At 42.9% G+C, this 27,187-nt stretch overlaps 1 protein-coding gene across 1 annotated transcript; it reads left to right on the plus strand.

The window, feature by feature from the left end:
- Positions 1–2,172: 2,172 nt before the first annotated feature.
- LOC133402761 (protein arginine N-methyltransferase 8-B) lies at positions 2,173–27,163 on the plus strand. The gene is made up of 10 exons (XM_061676867.1): positions 2,173–2,515; positions 7,745–7,975; positions 12,562–12,717; positions 15,202–15,265; positions 17,122–17,264; positions 17,977–18,064; positions 20,489–20,604; positions 23,442–23,592; positions 25,097–25,218; positions 25,443–27,163. The coding sequence occupies exons 1-10, from the start codon at positions 2,447–2,449 to the stop codon at positions 25,524–25,526; spliced, it is 1,224 nt and encodes a 407-aa protein (XP_061532851.1). The 5' UTR covers positions 2,173–2,446; the 3' UTR covers positions 25,527–27,163.
- The last annotated feature ends 24 nt before the right edge of the window (positions 27,164–27,187 follow it).

Genomic DNA, 27,187 nt, shown 5'->3' on the forward strand with positions numbered 1-27,187 from the left:
TCAACTCAAAAGCGTTCACGTTCAAATGAAATGGGCAGTGTAGGCCTAATTAAGCTTTGCAGAGTTGCATTATTCTCTCAGTGATAATGAATCCCTGCCGTCCACTCGCACTCATGCAGTTTAAACGCATTCCTGCTGTAGGCCTAAATCTAACAGAAGCAATAAATTGTTAGGATTCACAGCATATAAGTAGCAAGGCATTTTGCGCTACAGCAGGTAGTCAAATGATTAAAAAAAAAAAAAAAAAAAAGAGCAAACGAGATACAGCGGAGGGAGGTAGTGAGAAGTAACAGAAACGATCCCATTGCATCCTTTACTCTCCTGAGAAGCTGTGACACCGTGAGGAAGACGAGTCCTCGGCTGTCATTGGCAGGAATTCAGCAGTTCATTAGTCAAATTATTAGACTGAGGTGAAGGAGCTTGAAATTGATCTATTTGACCAAGTCATGAGCCATCAACATAAGATATTCCTTCGTGTTCATATAATGTGTTTGCATTATTAAGGATACTTAACAGCATGTATGATGGCACATGGTAAGGGCGCCAGATAGGGCAGTGGTGTAGGTTTTGATCCCTTTGCGTCTTTCTGCCTGCCTACTCTCACTGCTGAATAATGTAACAAATGGTGAGTGGTGTGCGTGGGAAAGAGGGATGGCCTCTACTTAAAATAGACTCTAGACCACTGCAAAAGAAGAGTGCTTCAGAGACAGGAATACTATCGTACTGCACAATAGCTGCAGTGCAAGGATAGTTAAAGCAAAAGTATGTAATCATTTAACTTTGAAATAACATCTGCAAAATCATTTTGCTGGTGCATTCATTGGCTTTTAATAGATAATACATGCTTGTGATCCCTTAACCTCTACTTATAACAATGGTGTACCAGCCTGGACACCCCCCATAAGGTGTTTCCACGAGCATTAGTCCCAACGTTACATTTTGCATGTATTTGTGGTGCGTGGGCAAACTTAATCACATGAAAAACTGTGCATCTAATACGTTGCTTTTAGCTTCTGTCCATTTTTCCATTTTCAGCGTCAAGGCGGCACGGTGGGCGACTGGTTAGCACATCTGTCTCACAGTTCTGAGGACCGGGGTTCAAATCCCGGCCCTGCCTGTGTGGAGTTCGCATGTTCTCCCCGTGCCTGCGTGGGTTTTCTCCGGGCACTCCGGTTTCCTCCCACATCCCAAAAACATGCACGGTAGTTTGATTAAAGAGTCTAAACTGCCCGTAGGTGTGAATGTGTGCGCGAATGGTTGCTTGTTTCTATGCGCCCTGCGATTGGCTGGCGACCGGTTCAGGGTGTACCCCGCCTCTCGCCCAAGATTGCTGGGATAGGCTCCAGCACGCCCGCGACCGGCGTGCGGATAAGCAACAACAACAACCCCCAACCTCAGAACTGTTAGCTAACTAGTCGGCCGCCCCATCGTGAACAGAGTAACAATGCATGACCCCAAGATCTCATACAATCAAGATCTTAGCCACTATGTACACCTTTCTTCATGCCGTGTCATTATCTACGGACGTTGAAAAAAGTAGCACGTCGATTTCGACAAAGCTAAGCCTTGGACTATCTGTTTTTCAAATGTAGGGAGTGAGAGTAAAAAGTCATCAATTAAACAGACACTCGACTGAAGTACAGATAGCTGAAAAATCTACTTAAGTGCAGAACTTGCCACCACTGCCGATGCATGGGCTGTATTGGAATTACTCAGATAAATAGATAGATAGATAGAGAGAGAGTGTAAGAGCAAAGTGCTTTTGCAGCTGCAGAATAACGCGCATGCTTGTGTCAATTTGCGTTAAAAGAGACACCGGTATGCTTAAAAGGCTTCCTGAAAATTGGTTCACGCACACACACAAAGCGTCAGCTCATATGCAGTGGTATGAACAGCCAGAGAGGCACAGGAGCGGTCACTTGAAGTGACGACTTGAAGTCAAACTTGAGCAGTCAGACAGTGACGAGATGTTGGCGTCTCCGAGGATGCAGCGGCGAGTCTGCAGACCCGTACGACGGCACACGCTTCAAAGCGCGCACTCATCAGATTTCCGTGCATGCGGTGCGGGTACGTGCGCTGTGTGAGGTAACCGCACTGTTACTATTTTTAGAAGCAACGTTGCGGTGGTGAAATCCATCAAAGTGGGGTTTGGCATTGACTGTCATGTGCCGCCGCCGCTTTTAGTGCCTCGCGGCTCCCGCACGTCTGGCGCGCACCTGATCATCATGGGACTGGGTGTCGCTGACGTGGTTTCATTTCATCTCGTGGTTTCTCGCCTCTTGCCGTGAGAAAGAACACCGGTGGATGGCAAACTTTTGCGCCGTGGAATCTGCACGACTTCGTGGCAACAAGTCGGAGTGAAATGACGACTTTTCAATGACAAATCACGGAACGCGGGAGGTGCAAGCCGTTTTCTCACCTGTCAAGTATAAAAACACGTTTTCTTATGGGAATTAAGCACTCGTCCCGTTGCGTGCTCCTCAGGAGAAAAATGGCGGATTCCGAGAGCATTGAGGTAAGTCACTAAGTGGCTTTTTCCCCCCCATTTCTTTTTCTTGTGTTAGGACTCTTGACGCACACATTTGTCCTGATCAGGAGGTCCTGCCTCCGGCTGGAAAGTTGCATCTCGAGCAATATGTGGTATCTAGTATTTATTTATTTTTATTTTTTTAACAAAACCTCCAACAGACAAGTGCTGTCCATCCTTCACAGGAGCTGCATCGTCTGGTGTAGATCGTGCTCGTCTTGCTGTTAACGTTGCAGCCTCTGGGATTTGTAGGGGTCCACTGGGGTTTCAGCATGAGGAACATGGTACAGCTTCCAAAAAGTCATCAATGCACTGCTCTCGCTTTTTTTTTTTGACACATTGAGCTGCTGGTCATTAAAAAAACAAAAACAAAAAAACGCCACACCTCGCAGGATCTTTAAAAATAATATTTACCATTGGACACACATGTACCAATGCAATGTATCGGACATTCAGCCCTTACAAAAATAATCATATACATCAGATTTTATTGACACTATCAGAGAGCTGTTCTTTTATTATTACTGTAGTTTACATGAGTGCATCATACTGTGATATGTTTCCAATATTCTGTATTATTTAGCTAGATGTGTGGGGCAAGATATTAGAAACTTCACATATCTAATGGGATTTATAACAATTACTGTACAGTTGCTTAATGTTGCACCTCTATTCAATGGACCTCCTATAGCGCTGTCCAAGGTACTGCGGTACCCTTGCAGATGGATCACTGGATAATTTGAAAGAGCTTGCTTCGAACATCCAGTATCTATCTATCCTCTGTCTACGTATGCAAGCCAAAAGGTCAATAAATGTAGCACAGGTTATTGTAAACCGCTACACCGCTTTAAAAAGGAATTATATATGGCTCTTTTGTGGGGGGAGGGAATGTCTTTTTTTTTTAAAAATTGACTTATGCTTGTATGATTGCTTTGGTTATACAATCCCAATTCCAATGAAGTTGGGAAGTTGTGTTAAACATAAATAAAACAGAATACAATCATTTGCAAATCATTTTCAACCTATATTTAATTGAATACACGACAAAGACAAGATATTTAATGTTCAAACTGATCGTTATTGTTTTTAGTAAATAATCATTAACTTAGAATTTGTTGAAGCTTTGTAGGTGGAATTCTTTCCCATTCTTGCTTGATGTACAGCTTCAGCTGTTCAACAGTCCGGGGTCTCCGTTGTCGTATTGTACGCTTCATAATGCGCCACACATTTTCAATGGGAGACAGGTCTGGACTGCAGGCAGGCCAGTCTACGACCCGCACTCTTTTACTAGGAAGAAACGCTGTTGTAACACATGCAGAATGTGGTTTGTCATTGTCTTGCTGAAATAAGCAGGAGTGTCCATGAATAAGACGTTGCTTGGATGGCAGCATATGTTTCTTCAAAACCTGTATGTACCTTTCAGCATTAATGGTGACTTCACAGATGTGTAAGTTACCCATGCCATTGGCACTACCACAGCCCCACACCATCACAGAGGCTGGCTTTTGAACTTCGCGTCCATAACAGTCCGGATGGTTCTTTTCCTCTTTGGCCTGGAGGACACGACGTCCACAATTTCCAAAACCAATTTGAAATGTGGACTCGTCAGACCACAGAACACTTTGCATCAGTCCATCTTGGATGAGCCCGGGCCCAGAGAAGCCAGCGGCGTTTCTGGGTGTTGTTGATCATTTATCTTTGCTTTGCATAGTAGAGTTTCAAGTTGCACTTACGGATGTAGCGCCGAACTGTATTTACTGTTTAACGTGTTGCAGCCATAAAATTCTAAGTACTTGATTATTTGCTATAGTATTTATATTTATTTATTTATATTTATAATATTTGATACAGTGGAACCTCGTAAGTTGAACGGTGAATACAATTCAGTGTATCTGTAAACGGTGGTGCCCTGTGGTTGACCAGAACAGGGTTTATCCCGCCTCTCTTCTTAAAGTCAGCTGACATAGGTTCCAACTCACCTGCAACCCCAATAACGACGAGCTGTGTAGAAAATGGATGTGAATAGTGAAGTTTGGACATCTGCGACAGAGCGCAAAAACTGGCATACATATCTTGACTGACAGAAACAATCGTGGTGGGGATAGATACATGAGGTTCATTGACATATTTCAGTTGCCAGCGGTTATCACTTGCTCATTCTGTCTTTAATAAGGGTACTCGCTCACGTTGTTTGTTGCCACACCAGTAAAGGACAGTGACAATGCTCCAGTCACTCATGGAACAGTGCGCCTTCTTCGCAGAGATGTCTCCATGCGAGGCTGTCATTGTGCCGCATTTAAAGGGAATGAGAGGAACCGCTTTAATAAGCGGCAAATCAAGTCGGCTGTTTTCCCTCCCACAGTGGCATAGACCGCCCTTTTTCTCAACACACTGACTTGTGCGCGTCTGCGAAATTACCAAAACCTGGTCTAACCCACCTCCCTGCTGTGCCGGATTTATGCCAGTCACGAAAAAAAGAGCCCATCCACAGTCTCTGACCTCGCAGCCTTTATGAAGTCAAAATAAAACAAAGTATGCGCTGCTTTTTTTTTTATGTGCACGTGTGTCTGCAGTGCAAGCAAACAAGAGCAATGACTTGTCTTAAGTGTTCCCACATTAGATATTGTTGCCGTATTTAGTAACTTTTCTGACCATTCTAGCAACTACCCCCCTGTGGCAGAGTGGAGTTTTTAAGCTGCCCCTGTGGTTCTTTGTATTCTGATGGATTTTTATTGAAAATTTCAGTCGGACAGAACAAAGTTTAAAGGGGAGTGACAGAAATAAACAAAGTGGAGAGAGAGTGAAAAGAGACAAAGAGAAGACAGCAAAAGACAGGACAAGTGAATTGACATTGTCTCGCATGCACAAGAACGTTCAGAAGTGACCTGAAATTGCTGCACCTGCGCTGCCGGGGCTAAGGACCCCAGCCCACCCAGTCGAGAGGCGGAGTCAGGCCTAGGAGCCCACCAGAGAGTGGATGGGACACCACCCACACCGAGGGACCCAGGGTGGTGCACCGGCCCCACCGAGGCAGCCACCGTCGCTGCCCTGCGAGTGTTGCCGTTGGTGGGGTACATGTTCATGGCTGAGCGCAACTGAATTGAGAAAGGAACAAATCAGCATGTTCATTCAAGAGATTTGTTCGTTTGTTCCTAATAAGTACTCACCTGTTCCTAATAAGTACTCGTCTCTGCCTGCATTTAAACCTGCCTGACCCAGAGATCCGGTGGCAGAGTTTTCCGACTCGTTCGTGGTACACAGGCTGACTCTTGAGACTACTCTTCCTGTTTGTAAGTTGATTACCTGGCTATCCGCACTCGTACTTATTTTCTTGTGTCCTTCTCCGCTTCCAGCATTCCTCCCGTGTCTCCCGCTTCGCTGCCCACTCCAACCACGCCGTCAAGCTCGTCCACCTGCCCACGCTCCCACCTCCTGTCAGTTCCTTGCTCCTTCGGATTACCCTCATGCGTTGGACATACTCACCTCCAGCTACTCCTAAATAAACCATTCTCCTCTATCCCTTCCGCCTCAGTCTGCTTTTGGGTCCAGTCCAATACCATACGATTATATATCGTGACAATGTTGCCAATTTTGCCAATCTTTGTTGGGACATTTTTACATTATTTCCATACTCATTGTTGTAGCTTCGTCACTCTGCATTATTTGCATAACTGTTGTTCATCATTACTCGCCACTTACGTGCTTGAGGACGCTCGTGTGGAGTTTGCATGTTCTCCCCGTGCCTGCGTGGGTTTTTCCCACGTACTCTGGTTTCCTCCCACATCCCAAAAAACATGCACAGTAGGTTAATTGTCCTAAATTGTCCGTAGGTATGAATGTGAGTGCGAATGGTTGTTTGTTTATATATGCTGCGATTGGCTGCCAACCAGTTCAGGGTGTAGCCCGCCTCCTGCCCGCAGTTAGCTGGGATAGGCTCCAGCATACCCGCGACCCTAGTGAGGATAAGCGGTGTAGAAAATGGATGGATGATTGATTGATTTTTACATTGCAAGAGGAGCGCAATCCTGCCATCCTTCAGAGGATAAGAGAAACAGATAATGGGCAGTACAAGTGCTGAGAGGCAAGTACTTCCATGTCGTGGCAGTAGGATAAATTGGCACACATGTAATAAGCAGCTACTATTCACGTAATGATTTTGCATGATTTATGAACCCCTCATATTTATCTTACTAAGGTCAACCTTTTCATAAATTGTTGTCTGTCTTCCTATCTGTACCCTTTAAATTTGGAGTTGCTGGGACCTTATTGAATTGAATACATTTCAAATTGGCAAGCTTGGCATGACTAAACATTGATGGTGCAGTATGAACGTCAACAAACCACATATATAATGAGCAACCCATTCATCCAGTTCCTACAGCACTTGTCTTCATTGGCGTTGCAGGTAACTGGAGCCTATCCCAGCTCAGGCATGAGGCAGGTTGCCATTCAAGTTCAGGGCACATAAAGACAAACAACCATTCAATTCAGCCCATTGAGTCACATTCACACCTACAGTATGCACTAGGTAGATGTTTCAGTTAACCTAAGAAAACTGTGAATGAGATGTGGAAGGAAAACATAAAGATGCCAAAAGAGATTCAAACACGTTTCTTCCAGCTTTGAGGTAACCAATAGACATGCAAACCACAATTTCACCATGTTGAATGAAAGCAATCCCTTATCTTTAATTTTGGGGTTTTGTCTCTGGACCCTTTTGTGCTGAAAATGTACTGCTTATGTTACTGGTATCAATTAAGGTCAGAAGAGGTGTCAATACTAGAATGACTTACCTATTCACTGAATCCGTATCTTCATCATTGGCTCTGTTGCACTCACTTACAAATGCACAGTCAGATACAGCCTTCCCAGCAGGCCTTAGAGAAGATAATGAGGGCATTATGAGTATACCTTCTGTATAGAACAACAATGTATTGCCTTGTGCAGACAGGCTGACTTCCAGGTGGAGATCAGAGTATGCCCCAGAACTGTCGAACTGTTTGGACGAACTCAACTGCCACATGGAGCAGCCAACTGTCAGTTGAGCTTAGGAAAGGATATGACATGATTAATCTAAAACAATAAAAGTCAATGCTTAAAAGATCCACACTGTTTATTTTAATGTTATAAGTATTTTGTAAGTATTTTAAAGTGCATTCCTAAAATCGTAAAGCGTCATCTTTTGGGAGTAATTTTGATCTACTGTTTCTATAACAGCAACAGCCAGTCCGCATCATTGCATCACAGTCGGCTCAGCCAACCTCTTTGCCAAAGCCTGTGCCTTCCGTCCAGCCCGCCCCAAGACCTCTTCTCCCACCACACACACCACATGCTGCTAGCCTTCCCAGCTGCCCTGGACGGGGCAAGATGGGAAAGCTGTGTAATCCTGAAGAGATGACCTCAAAAGACTACTACTTTGACTCTTATGCCCACTTTGGTATCCACGAGGTACGTTGATACATCCTACTGTAGCACACAATAGCTTGTCAGTTGTCCCTCTGCTGCAGTGTGACCTCTGTTAAGGCAAACGCACCCTAAACTTCTGTTTTGATTTGCAGGGCAATACTTTTTCACTCTAGTTCTGTAGGTTGTAGTTATGCATATTGAAAACTCAGTTTGCTTATCGGTCACTACCGCGTTACCACTACAGCACTGCCACCACTATTGATAGTGAACACTATTCAGAATCTACCACGGCACTGACCGCTTAACTTTAAAATGTAACGCCATAAATGCATCCGATCTTCAAACAAATGGTCGTGAGAAGCCACTGCAGAAAAGCATGAACATAAACCTAACAAAAATGTAAAATGACAAATGTAAATGACATGTAACAGAACCAATACAAACAATTACAAATGACTCAGAACATCCATTTCATCCAGCTGTAACTCACATTACTCAAACAAAATATCCCACTTGATATCACATCATTGTTACGCCTATCAAAATCCTTGTTTTCCTTCTAATGGAAATAAATGCTAACCTTTTCCTGCAGCGATCAGTGGAATTCATTAGAAGAGACTTCAGAAATTATTAAAGGCGGTACTAAAAGTGGATGTGAACTTAGTCTGACCTGTGATGTCACTTCTTTTTTTTCCTAATGATTTAGGAGCAAAGTCAAATACATCTATGTCCTTTCTGACCACACCTCACAATATGAGATGAGGAAAAAAGGCAGAAATGGGTAGATTGAGCCCAAAGGCTCATGGGAGTTTCCCTGAAACTCATTTGTATTGATTTGTATTGTAAAACCTTAGATACAATACAAAAACACAAAGTGCATATACAGTGGGTATGGAAAGTATTCAGACCTCCTTAAAAATTTCACTCTTTGTTAGATTGCAGCCATTTGCTAAAATAAATTATTTTTTTCCACATTAATGTACACACAGCACCCTGTATTGACAGGGAAAAAAACGGAACTGTTGAATTTTTTGCAGATTTATTAAAATAAAAAAATATATATCACATAGCCATAAGTATTCAGACCCTTTGCTCAGTATTTAATAGAAGCACCCCTTTGAGCTAATACAGCCATGAGTCATTTTGGGAATGATGCAACAAGTTTTTCACACCTGGATTTGGGGATTCGTCTGCCATTCCTCCTTGCAGATCCTCTCCAGTTCTGTCAGGTTGCATGTTGAACATTGGGGGCAGCCATTTTTAGGGCTTTCCAGAGATGCTCAATTGGGTTTAAATACGGGCTCTGGCTGGGCCATTCAAGAACAGTCACGAAGTTGTTCTGAAGCCACTCATTCGGTATTTTAGCTTTTTGCTTAGGGTCATTGTCTTTTTGAAGGTTTTCGTCCAGGATATCCCTGTACTTGGCCGCATTCATCTTTTCTTCTTTTGCAACCAGTCGTCCTGTCCCTGCAGCTGAAAAACACACCCACAGTATGATCCTGCCACCACCATGCTTCACTGTTGGGAGTCTATTGGACAGGTGATGAGCAGTGCCTGGTTTTCTCCACACATGCCACTTAGAATTAAGGCCAACAATGTCTATCTTGGTCTCATCAGACCAGAGAATCTTATTTCTCACCATCTTGGAGTCCTTCAGGTGTTTTTTAGCAAACTCCATGCCGGCTTTCATATGTCTTGCACTGAGGAGAGGCTTCCGTCGAGCTACTCTGCCATAAAGCCCCGACTGGTGGAGGTCCAGTGATGGTTGACTTTCTAGAACCTTCTCCCATCTCTCGACTGTATCTCTGGACCTCAGCCACAGTGATCTCTGGATTCCTCTTTACCTCTCTCACCAAGGCTCTTCTCCCCCGATTGCTCAGTTTGGCAAGACGGCCAGCTCTAGGAAGGGTTCTGGTCGTCCCAAACGTCTTCCATTTCAGGATTATGGAGGCCACTTTGCTCTTAGGAACCTTAAGTTTAGCAGAATTTTTTTTGTTACCTTGGTCAGATTCTCATTTGCTCTGACATGCACTGTGAGCCCCTCCTTGAGCCGTCACCTTGTCGTGGTGGAGGGGTTTGTGTGTCCCAGTGATCCTAGGAGCTAAATTGTCTGGGGCTTTATGCCCCTGGCAGGGTCACCCATGACAAACAGGTCCGAGGTGAGGGACCAGACAAAGCACGGCTCAAAGACCCTAATGATGACGACAAACAATGGACTTCGTTTTCCCTTGCCCGGACGCGGGTCACCGGTGCTGGAGAGCGCTCCCACTCCATTGTTCTGTTGGGGGACTTCAATGCTCACGTGGGCAATGACAGTGAGACCTGGAAGGGCGTGACTGGGAGGAACTCCCCCCCCCCCCCCGATCAGAACCCGAGCGGTGTTCTGTTATTGGACTTCTGTGCTCGTCATGGATTGTCCATAACGAACACGATGTTCAAGCATAAGGGTGTCCACACGTGCACTTGGCAACAGGACACCCTAGGTCGCAGTTCGATGATCGACTTTGTGGTCGTGTCATCGGACTTGCGGGCGCATGTCTTGAACACTCGGGTGAAGAGAGGGGCGGAGCTGTCAACTGATCACCACCTGGTGGTGAGTTGGCTCCGATGGTGGGGGAAGATGCCGGTCCGACGTGGCAGGCCCAAACGTATTGGGAGGGTCTGCTGGGAACGTCTGGCAGAATCCCCTGTCAGAAGGAGTTTCAACTGCCACCTCCGACAGAACTTTGCTCATGTTCCGGGAGAGGTGGGGGACATCGAGTCCGAGTGGACCATGTTCCGCGCCTCCATTGCTGAGGCGGGCGACCGGAGCTGTGGCCGTAAGGTGGTCGGTGCCTGTCGTGGCGGCAATCCCCGAACCCGTTGGTGGACACCAACGGTGAGGGATACCGTCAAGCTGAAGAAGGAGTCCTATCGGGCCTTTTTGGCCTGTGGGACACCTGAGGCAGCTGATGGGTACCGGCTGGCCAAGCAGAATGCAGCTTTGGTGGTCGCTGAAGCAAAAACTCGGGCATGGGAGGAGTTCGGTGAGGCGATGGAGAAAGACTTCCGGACGGCTTCGAGGAAATTCTGGTCCACCATCCGACGTCTCCGGAGAGGAAAGCACTGCACCACCAACACTGTGTATAGTGGGCATGGGGCGCTGCTGACCTCGACTCGGGACGTTGTGAGTCGGTGGGGAGAATATTTTGAAGACCTCCTCAATTCCACCGACACGCCTTCCCATGAGGAAGCAGAGTGTGGGTTCTCTGAGGCGGGCTCTCCTATCTCTGGGTTTGAGGCTCCTCGGTGGCAGGGCCCCGGGGGTGGATGAGATTCGCCCGAAGTTCATAAAGGCTCTGGATGTTGTGGGGCTGTCCTGGTTGACACGTCTCTACAACATCGCGTGGACATCAGGACAGTGCCTCTGGATTGGCAGACTGGGGTGGTGGTCCCCCTTTTTAAGAAGGGGGACCGGAGGGTGCCTTTTTAAGAAGGGGGACCGGAGGGTGTGTTCCAACTACAGGGGGATCACACTGCTCAGCCTCATTGGTAAGGTCTATTCAGGGGCGCTGGAGAGGAGGGTCTGTCGGGAAGTCGAATCTCAGATTCAGGAGGAGCAGTGTGGTTTTCGTTCTGGCCGTGGAACAGTGGACCAGCTCTACACCCTCGGCAGGGTCCTCGAGGGTGCATGGGAGTTTGCCCAACCAGTCTACATGTGTTTTGTGGACTTGGAGAAGGCGTTCGACCGTGTCCCTCGGGGAGTCCTGTGGAGGGTGCTTCGGGAGTATGGGGTACAGAACCCCATGACCGAAAGAACAAGATCCCGGATACGAGCGGCCGAAATGAGTTTCCTCCGCAGGGTGTCCGGGCTCTCCCTTAGAGATAGGGTGAGAAGCTCGGTCATCCGGGAGGATCTCAGAGTAGAGCCGCTGCTCCTCCGCATTGAGAGGAGCCAGATGGAAACGCTGGAGAGACTAGGTCTCTCGGCTGGCCTGATAACGCCTCGGCATCCCCCCTGAAGAGCTGGATGAAGTGGCTGTGGAGAGGGAAGTCTCGGCGTCCCTGCTAAAGCTACTGCCCCCGCGACCCGACCTCGGATAAGCGGTAGAAAATGGATGGATGGATGGATGGATGCACTGTGAGCTGTAAGGTCTTAGATAGACAGTGGTGTGGCTTTCCTAATCAAGTCCAATCAGTATACTCAAATACAGCTGGACTCCAATGAAGGTGTAGAACCATTTTAAGGATGATCAGAAGAAATGGACAGCACCCGAGTTAAATATATGAGTGTCACAGGAAAGGGTCTCAATACTTATGGCTGTGTGATATTTCAGTTTTTCTTTTTTAATAAATCAGCAAACATTTCAACAACTACGTTTTTTTTCTGTCAATATGGGGTGCTGTGTGTAAATTAATGAGGGAAAAAACGAACTTAAATGATTTAAACAAATGGCTGCAATAAAATAAAGAGTGAAACATTTAAGGGAGTCTGAAAACTTTCCGTTCTCACTGTATCACAGCAAATCCACAAACACAGTTGTCAGACTGTATATTTTTAATTCAGGGAAACAAATTGCCACTTTCCCAAGAGGTTATTATCCTCAACAGCATCTTTCCGACCATGTTTTGTTGTACATTTAAACCAGGAGATGCTGAAGGATGAAGTAAGGACGCTTACCTACCGTAATTCCATGAACCACAACAAGCACGTGTTCAAGGACAAAATAGTTCTGGATGTTGGAAGCGGCACTGGGATCTTATCCATGTTTGCAGCCAAAGCCGGAGCAAAGCATGTGTATGGGGTAGGTCCCGCATATTTCTATATACAATGGCGCTTTATAGTGGCAAAGCATCAGGCTCTAAATCCATGTACGGTATGTGGCTCTGTGCGTGACATGTCCCTTGTATCTCTGGACATATATTTGAACCACTGCACCATGGGTCAGGCTTGCTATAATCTTAGAGGAATCTGATGTATCACAGGAAGGTAATAAAAGTGTTATGGCCTCTCAGGGCTGTACACATGCCGTGGAGTCACGATTTAAGAGCCCTCTCTGTCACCGCAAACCACGGGCACAAGTAATTGTTAGTCAGGTCATGTCTGAGGATACACACCACTCGCTCAGGATAACCACATGGATCCGATTTTGGGACCGGGCCAGAGAGTATATATTTGCTTTAGGGGAGGAATGATTAACTTAGAATTGTCAAGAGCGTTGTAAGGTACTGGTTGACATTATGTATTTGCCTTTCTCCTTCTGCCTTGTCTCTTGTTTTCTCTCTCTCGCTCTCCGTCGAGCAGCATTTACTGTACGTTTCTGCTTCAGGTCACGAGTGTGTCACTGACGCCCATCTGGCTGCACTCAAACACACCCAAAAATGGAACTATGATTGAGGGATTGCATCCACTTTTGAAGACGACAGTCTGCACAAAAGACAAGGCCCATACCGCTCCACTCAAACATTAATGAAGCATTGTATGAAAGACGGGCCATTGAGGTGAAAAAGCTGGGCTAATGGCCAACAGAACCATATCCTATCATGTGCACCTTTTAAAAGAAGAAAGACATTGATATTCAGGAGTGCAAATAAATCACTTGTGGAGTCCATATGTCCACGAGACGCACAATATAACTCTGATCCCATAAGGTCACATGTGCTTTACATTTGAATCTTGTCGTGAAATGATAAAATATTATTTACTTTTCAACTTTTAGCCAACGATTAGTCGAGGAAACCAAAGCAGAAACAAACTTGTTTCGGGATAGGGCTAAATCCGTATATGGTGGCATCGACTGGGTGCATTGCGGAACAAATGTGTCATGATAGTAGCAGGCCAGTTCTGTTTCATTGAGAATGACATAAGAAATTAAGAATAGATGGACAAGGATCTACCAAAAAGGAACTGACTCAAACAAGAAAAAGGGAAATGCATTGTTCAACCAGCATTATCTCCAGATATGCACCCAAATGTAATGCTTGGCATGCACATGTGCTGCCCTTCTGTAAGGTTAAATGGAAATCCGTTAAGTTGTAGTTTTTGTACAATGCTCCTAGCAAACCAAAAATTGTTCAGTTTTTTCTGTCACTGTCAGAGCGGTATTAATCTAATATGTATTATGTGATGGGTGTTGGCAGTGGTGTAACACTGCACTGAAAGGTGTTTCTAATATGTATCAAATATTTCATCTTTATTTTCTAATAATCAATATACTACAGTATGTATGTGTTGCTGTGATACTTAATATGATTGTATATCACAATATGAAAAGACCAAAACAATCCAAACGAAATATTGGACACTCCTTGTACAGTGTGGTTGTTTACTACTAGATTTAACTACTCTGTAAAAATAAAATCCATCGATTCATTTTCCGTACCGCTTATCCTCACTGGGTTCGCAGATTCTGGGCGAGAGGTGGGGCACACCCTGAATTGGTCGCCAGCCAAACACAGGCCATGTAAAAATAAAATATAAATTAATTTGTACACAAAATGTCTTAAAATCGTGTATACACTGAGTAAATCAAAACATCCTTTTAAGCTGAGGTAATAAAAATACAGTATATCTTTGGCAGTGTCAATCCAAAATCTGCCATCAAAAACTGCACTGATTCACGAAGCTGTTAAGAAGCTGATCAGTCAATTGTATTATAAATATGCCACAAAAGCACTGATTCAAATCTCTGTTGTTAACAGATAAATGTTGCAATTTTAGAATTCAGTAAAAAAAAAAAAAAAATGTAAAATTTCTGCTTTACGTTGATTGTCTGTCTTGAATTATTGCGGAAAATCACATTTGGGAACACTTCAAAGCGGAGGTTTGCTCTTTCTTTCTAAATAAACTATCTAAGAGGACATCGCTATTGCGGTCTGCGTCACAGATACTTACGCTTATCAGTTTCTTCCCTTCCAACAAAAGACCTAATTCTTCCATGTATTCATTCCAAAAGGCTTTCATTGAGTCCAAGCTCGATGGCTTTCGATACAATATATCAAGACTTCATACATCTATTTCCTCTTCTGATGTCTTCTTCATGTCAACCAGATGGCTCTCCTGTCGTATGATGGCAGCACTTCCCAAATTACCCCGGAGAGATGAAAGATAATGTGCAGTTACATTTTTTTTTTTTTTTTTTTTTTTTTTAGTGAACAGTTGAGTATGTAACTTCATGCTTCCTAATCCTGCAAGAACTGTGAATTGAAATAATGTCTCTTTTCTAAATGACAGACAGGCATCTTTGAAAAAGTCTTTTTTTTTCTTCTTCTTTTCTTGTCTCCCCCAGGTTGAATGTTCCAGTATTTCGGAATACTCAGAAAGGATCATCAAGTCCAACCACCTTGACAGCGGTAAAAGCTACTCTCCATTACGATGATAATGGACAATCTATGTCTATGTCAGACAGCTTAATTGGTACCGGTGTATAACTGAAACTTCAATACAAGAGTTAAATGGTTGTACGGCTGTGTAGAATAGATGTTGATTCCCAACCAGGGTGCTGTGGGAGATCATTAGGTGAATGAATTGGATCATTAGAAAATGATCCAATTCATGTCATTTTCCCAGTAATTATCTACAGTATCTATACCAGGCAGCAATGTACATTTAGAGGCAAAACAAATAAATGCTCTTCCATTAGATGGCAGAAGGTAAGAGAAACGTGTATCCACATTTTGCAATTCCTTCGACAGAATAAGTCATGCCTTCCTTCGAGTATACCAGCTTTGTGTTGAATTAAACAGGCCCAGATTTCACACTGAGTAAGTCAGCTTGTGATTAGGTTGAGACAAGATCATCATTATTTCGGCATTCATACTTTTTGTGACATTTTTATTTGGCGGTAAACCATGAGATTTTTCTAATGTAAAATGTGTACCCTGTCTCAAAACTGGGAAACACTGCTGTAGACAACCACAGTGTAGTTCATTGGTTTTGTCATGCGATATGCAGTTAGATAAAAAAAGGGAAGTGGTTGCATGTGTTGTAGTTAGTGGTGAAATTGGTACATGTCACACATTCATCAATGTTGAAGAAAGATGTACATTCTTTGGACCATACTGATATCTCAAGTACTGTGACCCGTGTTTACCACATACACATGAAAAAAAAAATCCAGTACCTACGGAATCCAATTTATCCCAGTAGGATGTATCTCAGCATGATGCAATGCAGTTCTACATCACTGCAATCACTAAACTATTTGACGACCTAAAAAATAGATGCATTTAATGAATGTTAAACGAGTTACTTCTCTGACAGTGTGCATGTCATGCTGAGAACCTAGCAATATTCTATTTTTAAGAGCAGAATCTTTTAATATCGCTCTAAGATATATATAATATCCCTTAATGGGACAAACCAAAAGTCACAACAACAACAACAACAACAAGGTGCATGCTTGGAAAACTAAAGAGCACAAAACATGCTGAATGGCAATTCTATGGCACACAGACTTTTAATTGTATATTGAGCCAATGAATAGTTTTATCAGGACAAAATAATCTTTTTTAAAATGGGCAGGTCTGGGTGAATCATAATCTTTAGTATCATCAAAATAAATTAATAGTGTTTTAGAAAAAGAGCTCTTTGATGACTGTGTTGTTATGGTTGCAGCCCATAGAGATGGGAGAAAGTGAAGCACAAGAAGGATGGAGCCAAGCGTAGTCATAGAATCTCACTGCTCAGCATTTTGGCTGAATTCAATCCCAAATCATATTTCCACAGTATGGACATGCACACGGATTCTTGGTAATAGAAAAAGAGAACATCCCAGACAAAGAAAGCAATCACCTTGAAGCGTAGTGGGGTTCATCTGTCATTAATATGCGCCTTTGTATCGAGACGCCAAAAGTTCAAGCATAACAACCAAAAGCTATATAGTCAGCTACTCTCGACCAGACCAGAGCTTCACAAGATCGTTGGTGAAATTCCAGCTGGGCCACACATTTGCACAAGAACACCACACTGGTACACATTTCATATAAGCGCTCTCTATCTTTGTGGTTTCATTTTTCCCCTTCTCACATGAATATGCAAACGTTTCCACATGAAGTCCTATATATCTCCTGTGCTGACAACTGCATGCATTCCTTTCAGAATAGTATATATAATATTTTCCATGAATATAATAATGGTTTCAAGATTTTTAGATAAAGGAAAAAAAGAGAATTAGCATGTTGACGAGATTTTATAATGTGTGTTTTAGTGATCACCATCATCAATGGAAAAGTGGAAGAGGTGGAGCTCCCGGTGGACAAGGTTGACATTATTATATCAGAGTGGATGGGCTATTGTCTCTTCTACGAATCCATGCTGAACACGGTCATCTTTGCCAGGGACAAGTGGCTGGTACACACTCTTCATGACATCAATTTCACTGAAATATTTAATTTTTGGATATATCAGTTGGCGTATGGGTCACTGATGGTGTAGTGGTACACTCGCACACGCCCTTCCAGGTCTCACTGTCATTGCCCATGTGAGCATTGAAGTCCCCCAGCAGAACAATGGAGTCCCCAGCGGGTACTCTGAACTGCTGTTTGGTGCATAGGCACAAACAACAGTCAGGACCCGTCCCCCCACAACCCGAAGGCGGAGGGAGGCTTGCCTCTCGTCCGCCGGGGTGAACCCCGATGTACAGGCGCTGAGCCGGGGGGGGCAATGAGTATACCCACACCTGCTCAGCGCCTCTCACAGTGGGACCCTCGTCCACTCTGCAAGAGAGTCCAACCCCCTTCAAGAGGACTGGTACCAGAGCCCAAGCCGTGTGTGGAGGCAAGCCCGACTATGTCAAGAGAACATGCAAACTCCACGCAGGCAAGGTCGAATTTGCACCGCGGTCCTCAGAAATGTGAGGCGGATATCCTAGCTCGTCGTCCACCGTGCCGCCTGTTACTAACATACTGTACATTTCAATTTTATCCAAAGAAAATTTTTAACTGTGTTCTGTGCGGGAAAACTCTCTGCACCAGATGATGAATGACTGTGAATCCAGGGACAAGTATTCCAAATTGCAGCTATAAGTGAGCGTTTCTGTGCTTTTTCTCCATTTGTCGAAAAGAAACCGGGTGGATTGATGTTTCCTGACCGTGCCTCTTTGTATGTGTTGGCCATCGAGGACAGGCAGTATAAAGACTTCAAAATACATTGTAAGTATGCGTGTGTTACAATTTGGTAAAACTTTATGTAGACAGTAACAGTTTTCATGACGTTTTCAGAAACAAATAAAGTCTGACTGAAGTGTTGACTGTGAATTAGTGATATTACAGATGTTTTATATGCAATATGCCCAATTTATTTACTTTGGGCAAGAGACGGGGTACAACCTGAACGGACTCGTCGCCAGTCGGTTTCAGGGCACATACAGTATAGACATACAACTATTCGCAAATATGTCTGTGGAAAATTTAGAATACATATTCAATTAACCTAACATGCATGTTTTTGTAATGTGGAAGAAAGCGTGTGTAGCTGAAGAAAACCCATTTACAAGGCAAATGTGCTAGCCAATTATACCACCATACTGCCACATCTTGCTTTTTTTTTTTCTTTCAAATCAATTGTGTGGTGTACAGAAGAAGAAGAAAAAACCTCTGCCACTGTCCAAATACGTCTGGACTTTAATCTATGTGTATATAATTCAGCTGATTCAAAATGTACTTATCGCCATAGCTAGCATACTACCAAGTAAGTGAGTGGATACAAAGAAAAAAACTTTGCACATCCCCATAATGTCAACTGGGTGCAGCTATTCCAGTCCGATGAATGATTTGTTTTATTATTTTTTTTTAACCGGTCAACAAGTCTCTCAGTCCTGTATCATCTGAGTCCAGAATCACAAAGAGCGCTGAGGGTTAAGTTTGCTTCTGGATACAAAGCAATAGAATATTGCCAAAGCCTTTGTTATACTGATCCATACATCATACAAGCAGATCACTTACCATAAATAATTTGAAGTTCTAATTAAGACCTTCTGCAACTAAACGACAACAGCTGTAAAACTCCAAGCTCCATGGAGGATCCTTTATTCAACTGCCAGTCAAAATTCATGTAATATGCTAGGTGATGATGTTTATCTTGATTTAATCATCTCAGCAAAATGAGTTCAGTAGTGTCTGGGATGTTTCAGATGGTATCCATCTTTCCCCTGCTCAATAACCATCAACAAACAAATAAATTGAAAACAAATGTTCTTTTACTAACTCTCTAATATCATCCAATAAAAAAAGAATTATGTCGCTAAAATTAGTAAAGCAAAATGCAGCCGACCCTTGGCATTCACGAGGGAGAGAAGACTTACGCTGTAAAAATTCTTAACGCAAGGATTTGTATTGTTTTTGTTATGTTAAGATAGCCTTTTTTTAAATTCACGATTGAGACAAATTCATCCATTCATCCATCCATCCGTCCATCCATTTTCTGAGCCGCTTCTCCTCACGCGGGTCGCGGCCGTGCCGGAGCCTGTCCCGGCTGTCATCGGGCAGGAGGCGGGGTACGCCCTCAACTGGTTGCCAGCCAGTCGCAGTCAAACAAATTCCTTAGATTTTTTTTTTTTTTTTAAACAAGCAAATTTCATATGATGTCCTGTTTGTATTTCCAACACAATTTAATCGTAACATCCTTGGAGAATTTCTATAATAAAATATAATTCCAGCTCAATATATTTCGAACTTGGGACAGGAGGTAGCACAAAAACGGATGGAATTACAATATAGCCGCCTCTTCAAGGAAGATAACACGCTAGCATGTTGACTTTTACTATTTCTGTATCGTTTTATGTAACGGCTATGATACGTGCTAATTTTATTCCATGCAATTTGCAGCGTGCGGCTCGTTGCGTGGAAGTGTCACTGTGTTAAGCCCGCCCGGAGCTTTGCTGGGACATCAGAATATTTTTACTCTTTGGATACTATTTATTTATTTAGTGCAGTGGAGTCGTGTAAATGTGAATTTCACACGTGGGCGAACTGAAACGAGTGGTGCACAAACTGCACTCGTCTTCGTCTGCGAGCAGATGGCCTCATTTGACCTTTGCACTGAGGTAGAAGGGGCCTTATGCAGCACTCGATCAAGATGCTGCGCTCATTTATTGCTACTCTGAGGAAAGCACTGTCTTATTATACGGAATAGAGTATCATTAATTTTGATATAGACCATTGTAGGTTCTGTGACCTGCAAATTTTCACCTACTCAAAATAATGTCCGCTCATTAGTTACAGTTGTTTGTTACGATGATTAATATATATAAGTGTATTTTGCATTCATGTAAGGATTGTGAAATCAGTTTTCCAACAGGCTAATGTTGACAAAGTGGTTGACTTTTATGTGTCAAATTATACCAAATTGCTTCCAAACCCTGAGATCCAACTCAAGGAATTGGGAGCGCTACATTCTGAGAAACTCAGTGATGAGCAATCCAGCCTGTTGTGGTTTTCTCGCTGCACTCTATCGCTCAACAATGTTTATATCCCTTGGCTTTTCAACACACAATAAAAGAATCGCCAAGTATCTATTTGCATAATTTTGACATGTTTTAATGTTTAACATCCTTGAGTAATTATACTGTTTTCAAGGGTGGGAGAATGTGTATGGCTTCGACATGACTTGTATCCGTAATGTGGCAATGAAGGAGCCTCTGGTTGATATAGTGGACCCCAAACAGGTGGTGACCAACTCCTGCCTGGTCAAGGTAGGTAAAATTCTGATGTACTACCAATAAAAATGGCTTGTAGCTATCAATCTAATGAATTATCCATTCATTCATCCATTTTATATTCAGCCGTTTCATGGTCACCGAGGTAGGGGCTGGAGTCTATCCCAGCTGACTTAGCAAAAGGTGAACTGTGCTCTCAATTGGCCCCCACTTTGTTAATGGGACACTGAAAATGACCAAATGTACCTACCAAAATAAGGAGCGATGTTATTTTGGCATACTTATTAAACCCAATGTATTGATGCATAGTACATAGCGGCACAGCCCTATGGGGGGCGCAAGCCAGTGCAAACTGTCGGCCGGTCCCGAGCCCGGATAAATGCAGAGGCTTGCGTCAGGAAGGGCATCCGGCTTAAAACTTTGCCAAACAAATATGAGCGTTCATCCAAAGAATTCCATACCGGATCGGTCGTGGCCCGGGTTAACAACGTCCACCTGCAGGGCGCCGGTGGAAATTCAGCTACCGTGGGTCGAAGTCGAAGAAAAAGAAGAGGTGGAAAGCGGGTTCTTCGGCAGAAAGAGAAGAGGAACGCACAGAGCCTAGAACTGAATGTGGGGACTTTGAATGTTGGGACGATGACAGGAAAATCTCGGGAGTTGGTTGACATAATGATTCCAAGGTGATCAGAGAGGCAGGCAGGTGAGTACTTGGTGTATCTTCTGGCAGGAAAGGAGAGGAGGAGAATTAGTGGTGGAACCTCACAGTACAGGAAAAAGGTTAGCTAAGAAGAAGTGGGACACTGAGAGGACCGAGGAGAGGCGAAAGGAATACACTGAGATGCGACATAAGGCAAAGGTAGAGGTGGCAAAGGCCAAACAAGAGGCATATGATGACATGTATGCCAGGTTGGACACTAAAGAAGGAGAAAGGGATCTATACAGGTTGGCCAGACAGAGATGGGAAGGATGTGCAGCAGGTTAGGGTGCTTAAGGATAGAGATGGAAATATGTTGACTGGTGCCAGTCGTGTGCTTGATAGATGGAAAGAAAGTATTGACGAGTTGATGACTGAGGAAAATGAGAGAGAAGGGAGAGTAGAAGAGGCAAGAGTGGCGGACCAGGAAGTGGCAATGATTAGTAAGGGGGACGTTAGAAAGGCATTAAAGAGGATGAAAAATGGAAAGGCAGTTGGTCCTGATGACATTCATGTGGAGGTATGGAAGCATCTAGGAGAGGTGGCTGTGGAGTTTTTTTGACCAGCTTGTTCAATAGAATTCTCGTGCGTGAGAAGAAGCCTGAGGAATGGAGGAAAAGTGTGCCGGTGCCCATTTTTATGAACAAGGGTGATGTGCAGAGCTGTGGGAACTATCGAAGAATAAAGGTTTGATGAGCCACACAATGAAGTCATAGGAAAGAGTAGTGGAGGCTAGACTCAGGATAGAAGTGAGTATTTGCAAGCAACAGTATGGTTTTACACTGATACAGCTAGAAAATAAAATTTGATAAACCTTGTCACACCAACAGTTCTGGCTTTCCAAAGATTATAAAGTGCAGTTTTGTCAAATATTGACAGGTACATCTCAACAAATTAGAATCTGGTAGAAAAGCTGTACAGGCTGTTGACCAGCTGTTAACTGGCTCAGACCAAGACTAACATATGTCTTTAAATGGACCTAAGTTCATCCAATGAGCTTGATGGGTCATGAAAAAAGTGAACACCTCTGGTGCTCCTTTGAGAACCAGACCAAAATTGTTACGTGCACCCACGTTATACTGCAGTTCATGATTATTTGCTAAGAACAATCAAGTGGATCAGTTGGAACATTAGATATCTTGTCTTTGTCGTGTATTCAATTAAATATAGGTCGAACATGATTTGCAAATCATTGTATTCTGTTTTCATTGCTGTTTAACACATTGTCCCAACTTCATTGGCATTGGGGTTGAAGGAGAAAACAATGCATGCGCTGCTACTTATCACAAACATCAGGAAGATTCGACGCTAATATTGCTTTGTTTTTAGTAGCAGTAAATACAATTCATTACAGCACACATCATCTGGCACCAAAACCAATAGCAGGCTTGCAGTCAATATATCTTAGTAATGTAAGTGCAACAAACCAAAGTTTGACACTTGCTGACATGATACTGGCGTCAAAGTTTGGGAGGAACTGCAGTCCTCTCTGGAAGTCGACCAGTTTTACAAATAACAGTAAATCACACTAGCACGTTGAATTTGGAATACGTACGAGGCTCATGCTGGTTAACTGGAGAGTCTGATGGCCAACAGATCCCTGACCCTGCCAGGATCACTGACATTATTTTCAATGACTATTGGGCTTTTAGCAAGAACTGTGAGAAAATAGTTGTATAAGTAGCAGTCCATTTGTGTCCCTCAATATACAATCTACACTAATATTGCTAAAAGCATACACATATGGGACCTTGTCAGTGCAATGCAGTCACTACGGGTGTAGTGGTTCATGTACAACTCAGCGACAGTGCCAATGTTTGTCTGTCTCTATTGTGCCCTGCGATTGACTGGTGAGCCGTCCAGGGCGCAGTCTCCGGTTCCTGTTGACCCTGAACAGGATAAGCAGTGTAGACAATGGCTCGATGAGCTACGAACTGTTGTTTATATACGAATCTTAAGGGTACAGTGGTATAATCACTTTTCAATATAATATAGTATATACTATATATTAGAACAAATATGTTGCTAACTTGATTTTTTTTTTTTTTTTTTACCAGAATAAGCAGACCAGTTGGCCCCTTACACGCTTATAACAAATAGTGGATGGGTATAGGGATGTATGATGAATTGGGTGTGAGTTTAGCGTGTATGTGAGAGATCCGTCTCTTTCTGCTCACAGGAGGTGGACATCTACACGGTGAAAACTGAAGACCTCTCTTTCACATCAGCGTTCTGCCTGCAGATCCAGAGAAACGACTACATTCATGCACTGGTCACCTATTTCAACATTGAATTCACCAAATGTCACAAAAAGACCGGTTTCTCCACAGGTAATGTCGCTCAGCCTTACCTAATTTAATGACATTGATTGTCGGAATGACATTGTTGAAAATAAAAATAAATTCATCAATGTCGGTCAGTTTGCCAGTGCACAATAATAGAAGACGGTTTCCTCCCCCCCAAACAAAAAGGTAACACTTGCAGGGTGGATGCAATAAATGTCTCCCATCTGCAGCACTCTAGCCTGAACTACAATTTAATTATGAGACCCCAGACATTTTTAGGTCGTTTCTCAGACTCATTGGATTTGATCTAATCTTTAGAAGAACATGGGCGCAATTATACCGACCCGCCACTCGCACAATTACAGTTATATCCAATTCAAGCGCTTTATTTCATTATTTTCTTTATTTTTTTTTGCAAAGGTAATACCAATAAGCTTTGACTGACCCTGGCAAAAAAGGGTTGAGTTTAAATCTTTGTGTTGTTTCATTTGTAGTTTGCAGTAGTAGTATCCAACTGCACTACACTATATTGAAACTGAGAAGTGTTTCTAATATTAGTTCACCTCATTTAGCTTCACAGGAGAGACAGACTGCTTTTTAGTATTGTGCACTGCAACTATACATCACTAAAAACTACAACCGCAATAATAAGCTTTGTAAAGTTTCTTGCTAAGCTCTTTGAATCAAATTGTCGCTGCGTGATAAAGGCTTGCCTGGTCGTGTGGTATGAGACTGACCCCTAGTGGCGATAGGATAACATGCAGCTGGTAGAAACTGCAGCTACTGTTCATTTTACGTTGACGAAAAATATTGCACCAATGCAAATTACTCATCATAACTATAACGCAATAGTGGCTCTCTATTTCTAAAAAGAAAAAAGTGAACTTTTCCAGTGCACGTTTTGAAGTGTCCTTCACGACATAAGCATCTCAACTCACAACTTGCTATGCAGTAGATGGAAAGCACACACCCTCCCCTGACCAAGGAGAAGCTGAGAGGAAGAAATGCAAGCTCAGTTGCTGATTTACAGGAGAGAAAGAGCTGACCAAAGACCCAATTGGCAAATATCACAAACAAATAACTGTTTTTACAGTCCAGAGAAAATATATATTCGCACAACACAGCAGGCTGAACATTCTGATTCGAGTGCACCTCGTATTTTGAATGTCAGCCAAGCTCTTGTCAGGGGTGGTCAGCGCACTAGACCATGTTCTGAATTGTTTTGGCACTGTGATACAAACAAAACAAACGCACGCACTCACATTTAAAAAAATAATAATAATAAAATCAACACAGTCATCGAAAAGAAGCAAGAGCAGTGCTCAATAAGTGTATATGTCAATGGCAATGAGTCTTCTTCTCCGTGCCATACAAAGATGTTCCAGTGAAGATTTGAACTCAGATCTTCTGACTGTGAGGCAGACATGCTAACCACTATGCCGATGCCGCCTTGAAATCCACCCTTGGCACAATTGGGTGAGTTTGGTGAAAGAAAACCTTAGCAAGATCTAATTTTGTGTGCACGCACGCGCGTGCGACTTTGTCCCAGCTCCCGATGCTGCGTACACCCACTGGAAGCAGACAGTGTTCTACCTGGAGGACTACTTGACTGTGCGAAGAGGAGAGGAAATCACTGGCAGCATTGCACTGAAGCCGAATGACAAAAATATAGTAAGTAAGAACCACAGCAGAACAATAGTGAGACAGTCTAGATATTTGAACACATGTAACATTAGAACAGTCAAATCGTGTTATTATTTGTGGATTGGGGGGGGGGGGGGCACGCCTCCACCCTCCCACCGAGCGAGCCCCACCAAATTGAAATTGTGACCACACATTCACTTCAGTATTCTCACGTAAAACATTTGCTTGTCTTTTTTTCTCTCTGCCTGCAGCGGGACTTGGACTTCACCTTTGAGCTGGATTTTAAAGGACAACTGTGCGAGGCAGCCATAGTCCACGACTACAAAATGCGTTAAGTTTTTGCAGGAATTGCGGATATGGACACCTGTGAGGAGTAGAGGAAGCCAAAATACCCTTCCTGGACCACAGACACACAGAAGAAGGTGCGACGAGGACAGAAGGATGGGACAGAGGACAGAGGTGGCCCCATTCACAACTCGGTAGGGATGCTGTCAGCAAGGAAGCCATGGGCACAGACTGTTAAACAACTTTGAATGTAAAATTGGGGGAAAAAAAAAAGAAAAAAAAATTATTCTAACTTGTTCTGAGTTCGATTCTTGCTGTACATGTTGGTGAAATGGAGTGCTGTATCTGTGTCGTTTGTTTTTCACCATAACTTGGACCTCAGTGGGTAGGGGGCTATACGTCCATTTAATGATGTATTGTCCACGTTTTCTTGTGACATATTTTCATTTGGTTGTGTTTGACCTTGTGCGGGCAATCACATAAGCCATTTAGTTTGTAGTTGTATCAGTTAATGTTCAGTAATAGTAAAAAAAAAAAATAAAAAAAAATAATAATAATATATATATTCTTCTGACCACCACAGCCAAGGACAAACCTGCTGCAGGAACTATACAAATAGCAGGACTACTTTGTATGTGTGCATTTTGTGAAAGGTAATGTGTTAAACAGTTGGTGTACTAATACCTCACATGATGGACAGTGTCAAAGGTGAAAGTGTTGCAGAAGTCCATAATATGTTCCCTATGTTGTAAGTTTGAACAGGCAGTGTTTGATATTGTTTGACCTGCTACTTCAGTAACTACGAGTGTAGAATGTAATGTGATTCAGCACAAGAGCTGTATGATGCAGAGCAGTTCTACACCACTGCAAACTACAACTACAGTAATAAACATATCACAAAATCAGCTACAATCATTGTAAAGGCCTTAATACTGCTCTTGTACTGAAATGCCTATTACAGTGACTTAAGTCTTTTTTCCCCCCTTGCTTAATGCCTTGACCAAGTTCCCAAGTGTTCCTGATTCTATTTGTCAATGCTGCATTTAAATTTGTTACATTTTACCTGTAAAAAAAAAAAAAAAAAAAAAAATTCAATTTTTTTCACGTGTGCGTTGAATTAATTTATAATGGTACACTTTAGTAAGCCATGAATAACATTTTAGAGTTATACTACTGCTTTCACAAAATGTGAACCTGACAATTATAACAATTTAATTGTACACATTGGAGACAAAAGAGTAGGACTTGTGCTTTTAATTGGTAAGAGCGCAATGTAGATCAGATGTACCATCTGAAGACCTTTTAATGGAAGCCTCAAAAGCCCTGATGAAAATAAAATACATAATCTAGAAGGCATGTGACTAATGATACTGACAATAATTAATTAGCTCTTTTATGAATGTGAAAAGCTCTTTAACTCTGTGTATATTTCACAGACTGTTACCAATACGCACAAACCGTAGTATACGTTGTTAAAAGTAATCCCTTAAGGTTTATAATCATTTTCAGGTAAAAACAAATCTCTTTGGAACACTTCGGAAAATGTGTCCAAACCCCTCGCAACCCCCCAATACACAAATATTATAGCAAGCATGTTTTTAACGCATCTTCTATTTATTTATTTATGTTTCATTCAAATATGATGTTTCATATCTTATGATGATGTCTTAAAAAGGGAATAAACTGCTATGTGTAAAATAATCCACTGGTT

This window comes from Phycodurus eques, chromosome 5, assembly GCF_024500275.1.
Source record: "Phycodurus eques isolate BA_2022a chromosome 5, UOR_Pequ_1.1, whole genome shotgun sequence".
NCBI lineage: Eukaryota > Metazoa > Chordata > Actinopteri > Syngnathiformes > Syngnathidae > Phycodurus > Phycodurus eques.

What these genes read in the sequence shown, in the direction of transcription:
- LOC133402761 (XM_061676867.1), top strand. Translation starts at nt 2,447, where the DNA reads ATGGGAATTAAGCACTCGTCCCGTTGCGTGCTCCTCAGGAGAAAAATG. An exon ending in TTGCCAGGGACAAGTGGCTG is followed by an intron (nt 17,265 to 17,976) that starts GTACACACTCTT and finishes TTTGTCGAAAAG; the next exon opens with AAACCGGGTGGATTGATGTT. An exon ending in CCAACTCCTGCCTGGTCAAG is followed by an intron (nt 20,605 to 23,441) that starts GTAGGTAAAATT and finishes TTCTGCTCACAG; the next exon opens with GAGGTGGACATCTACACGGT.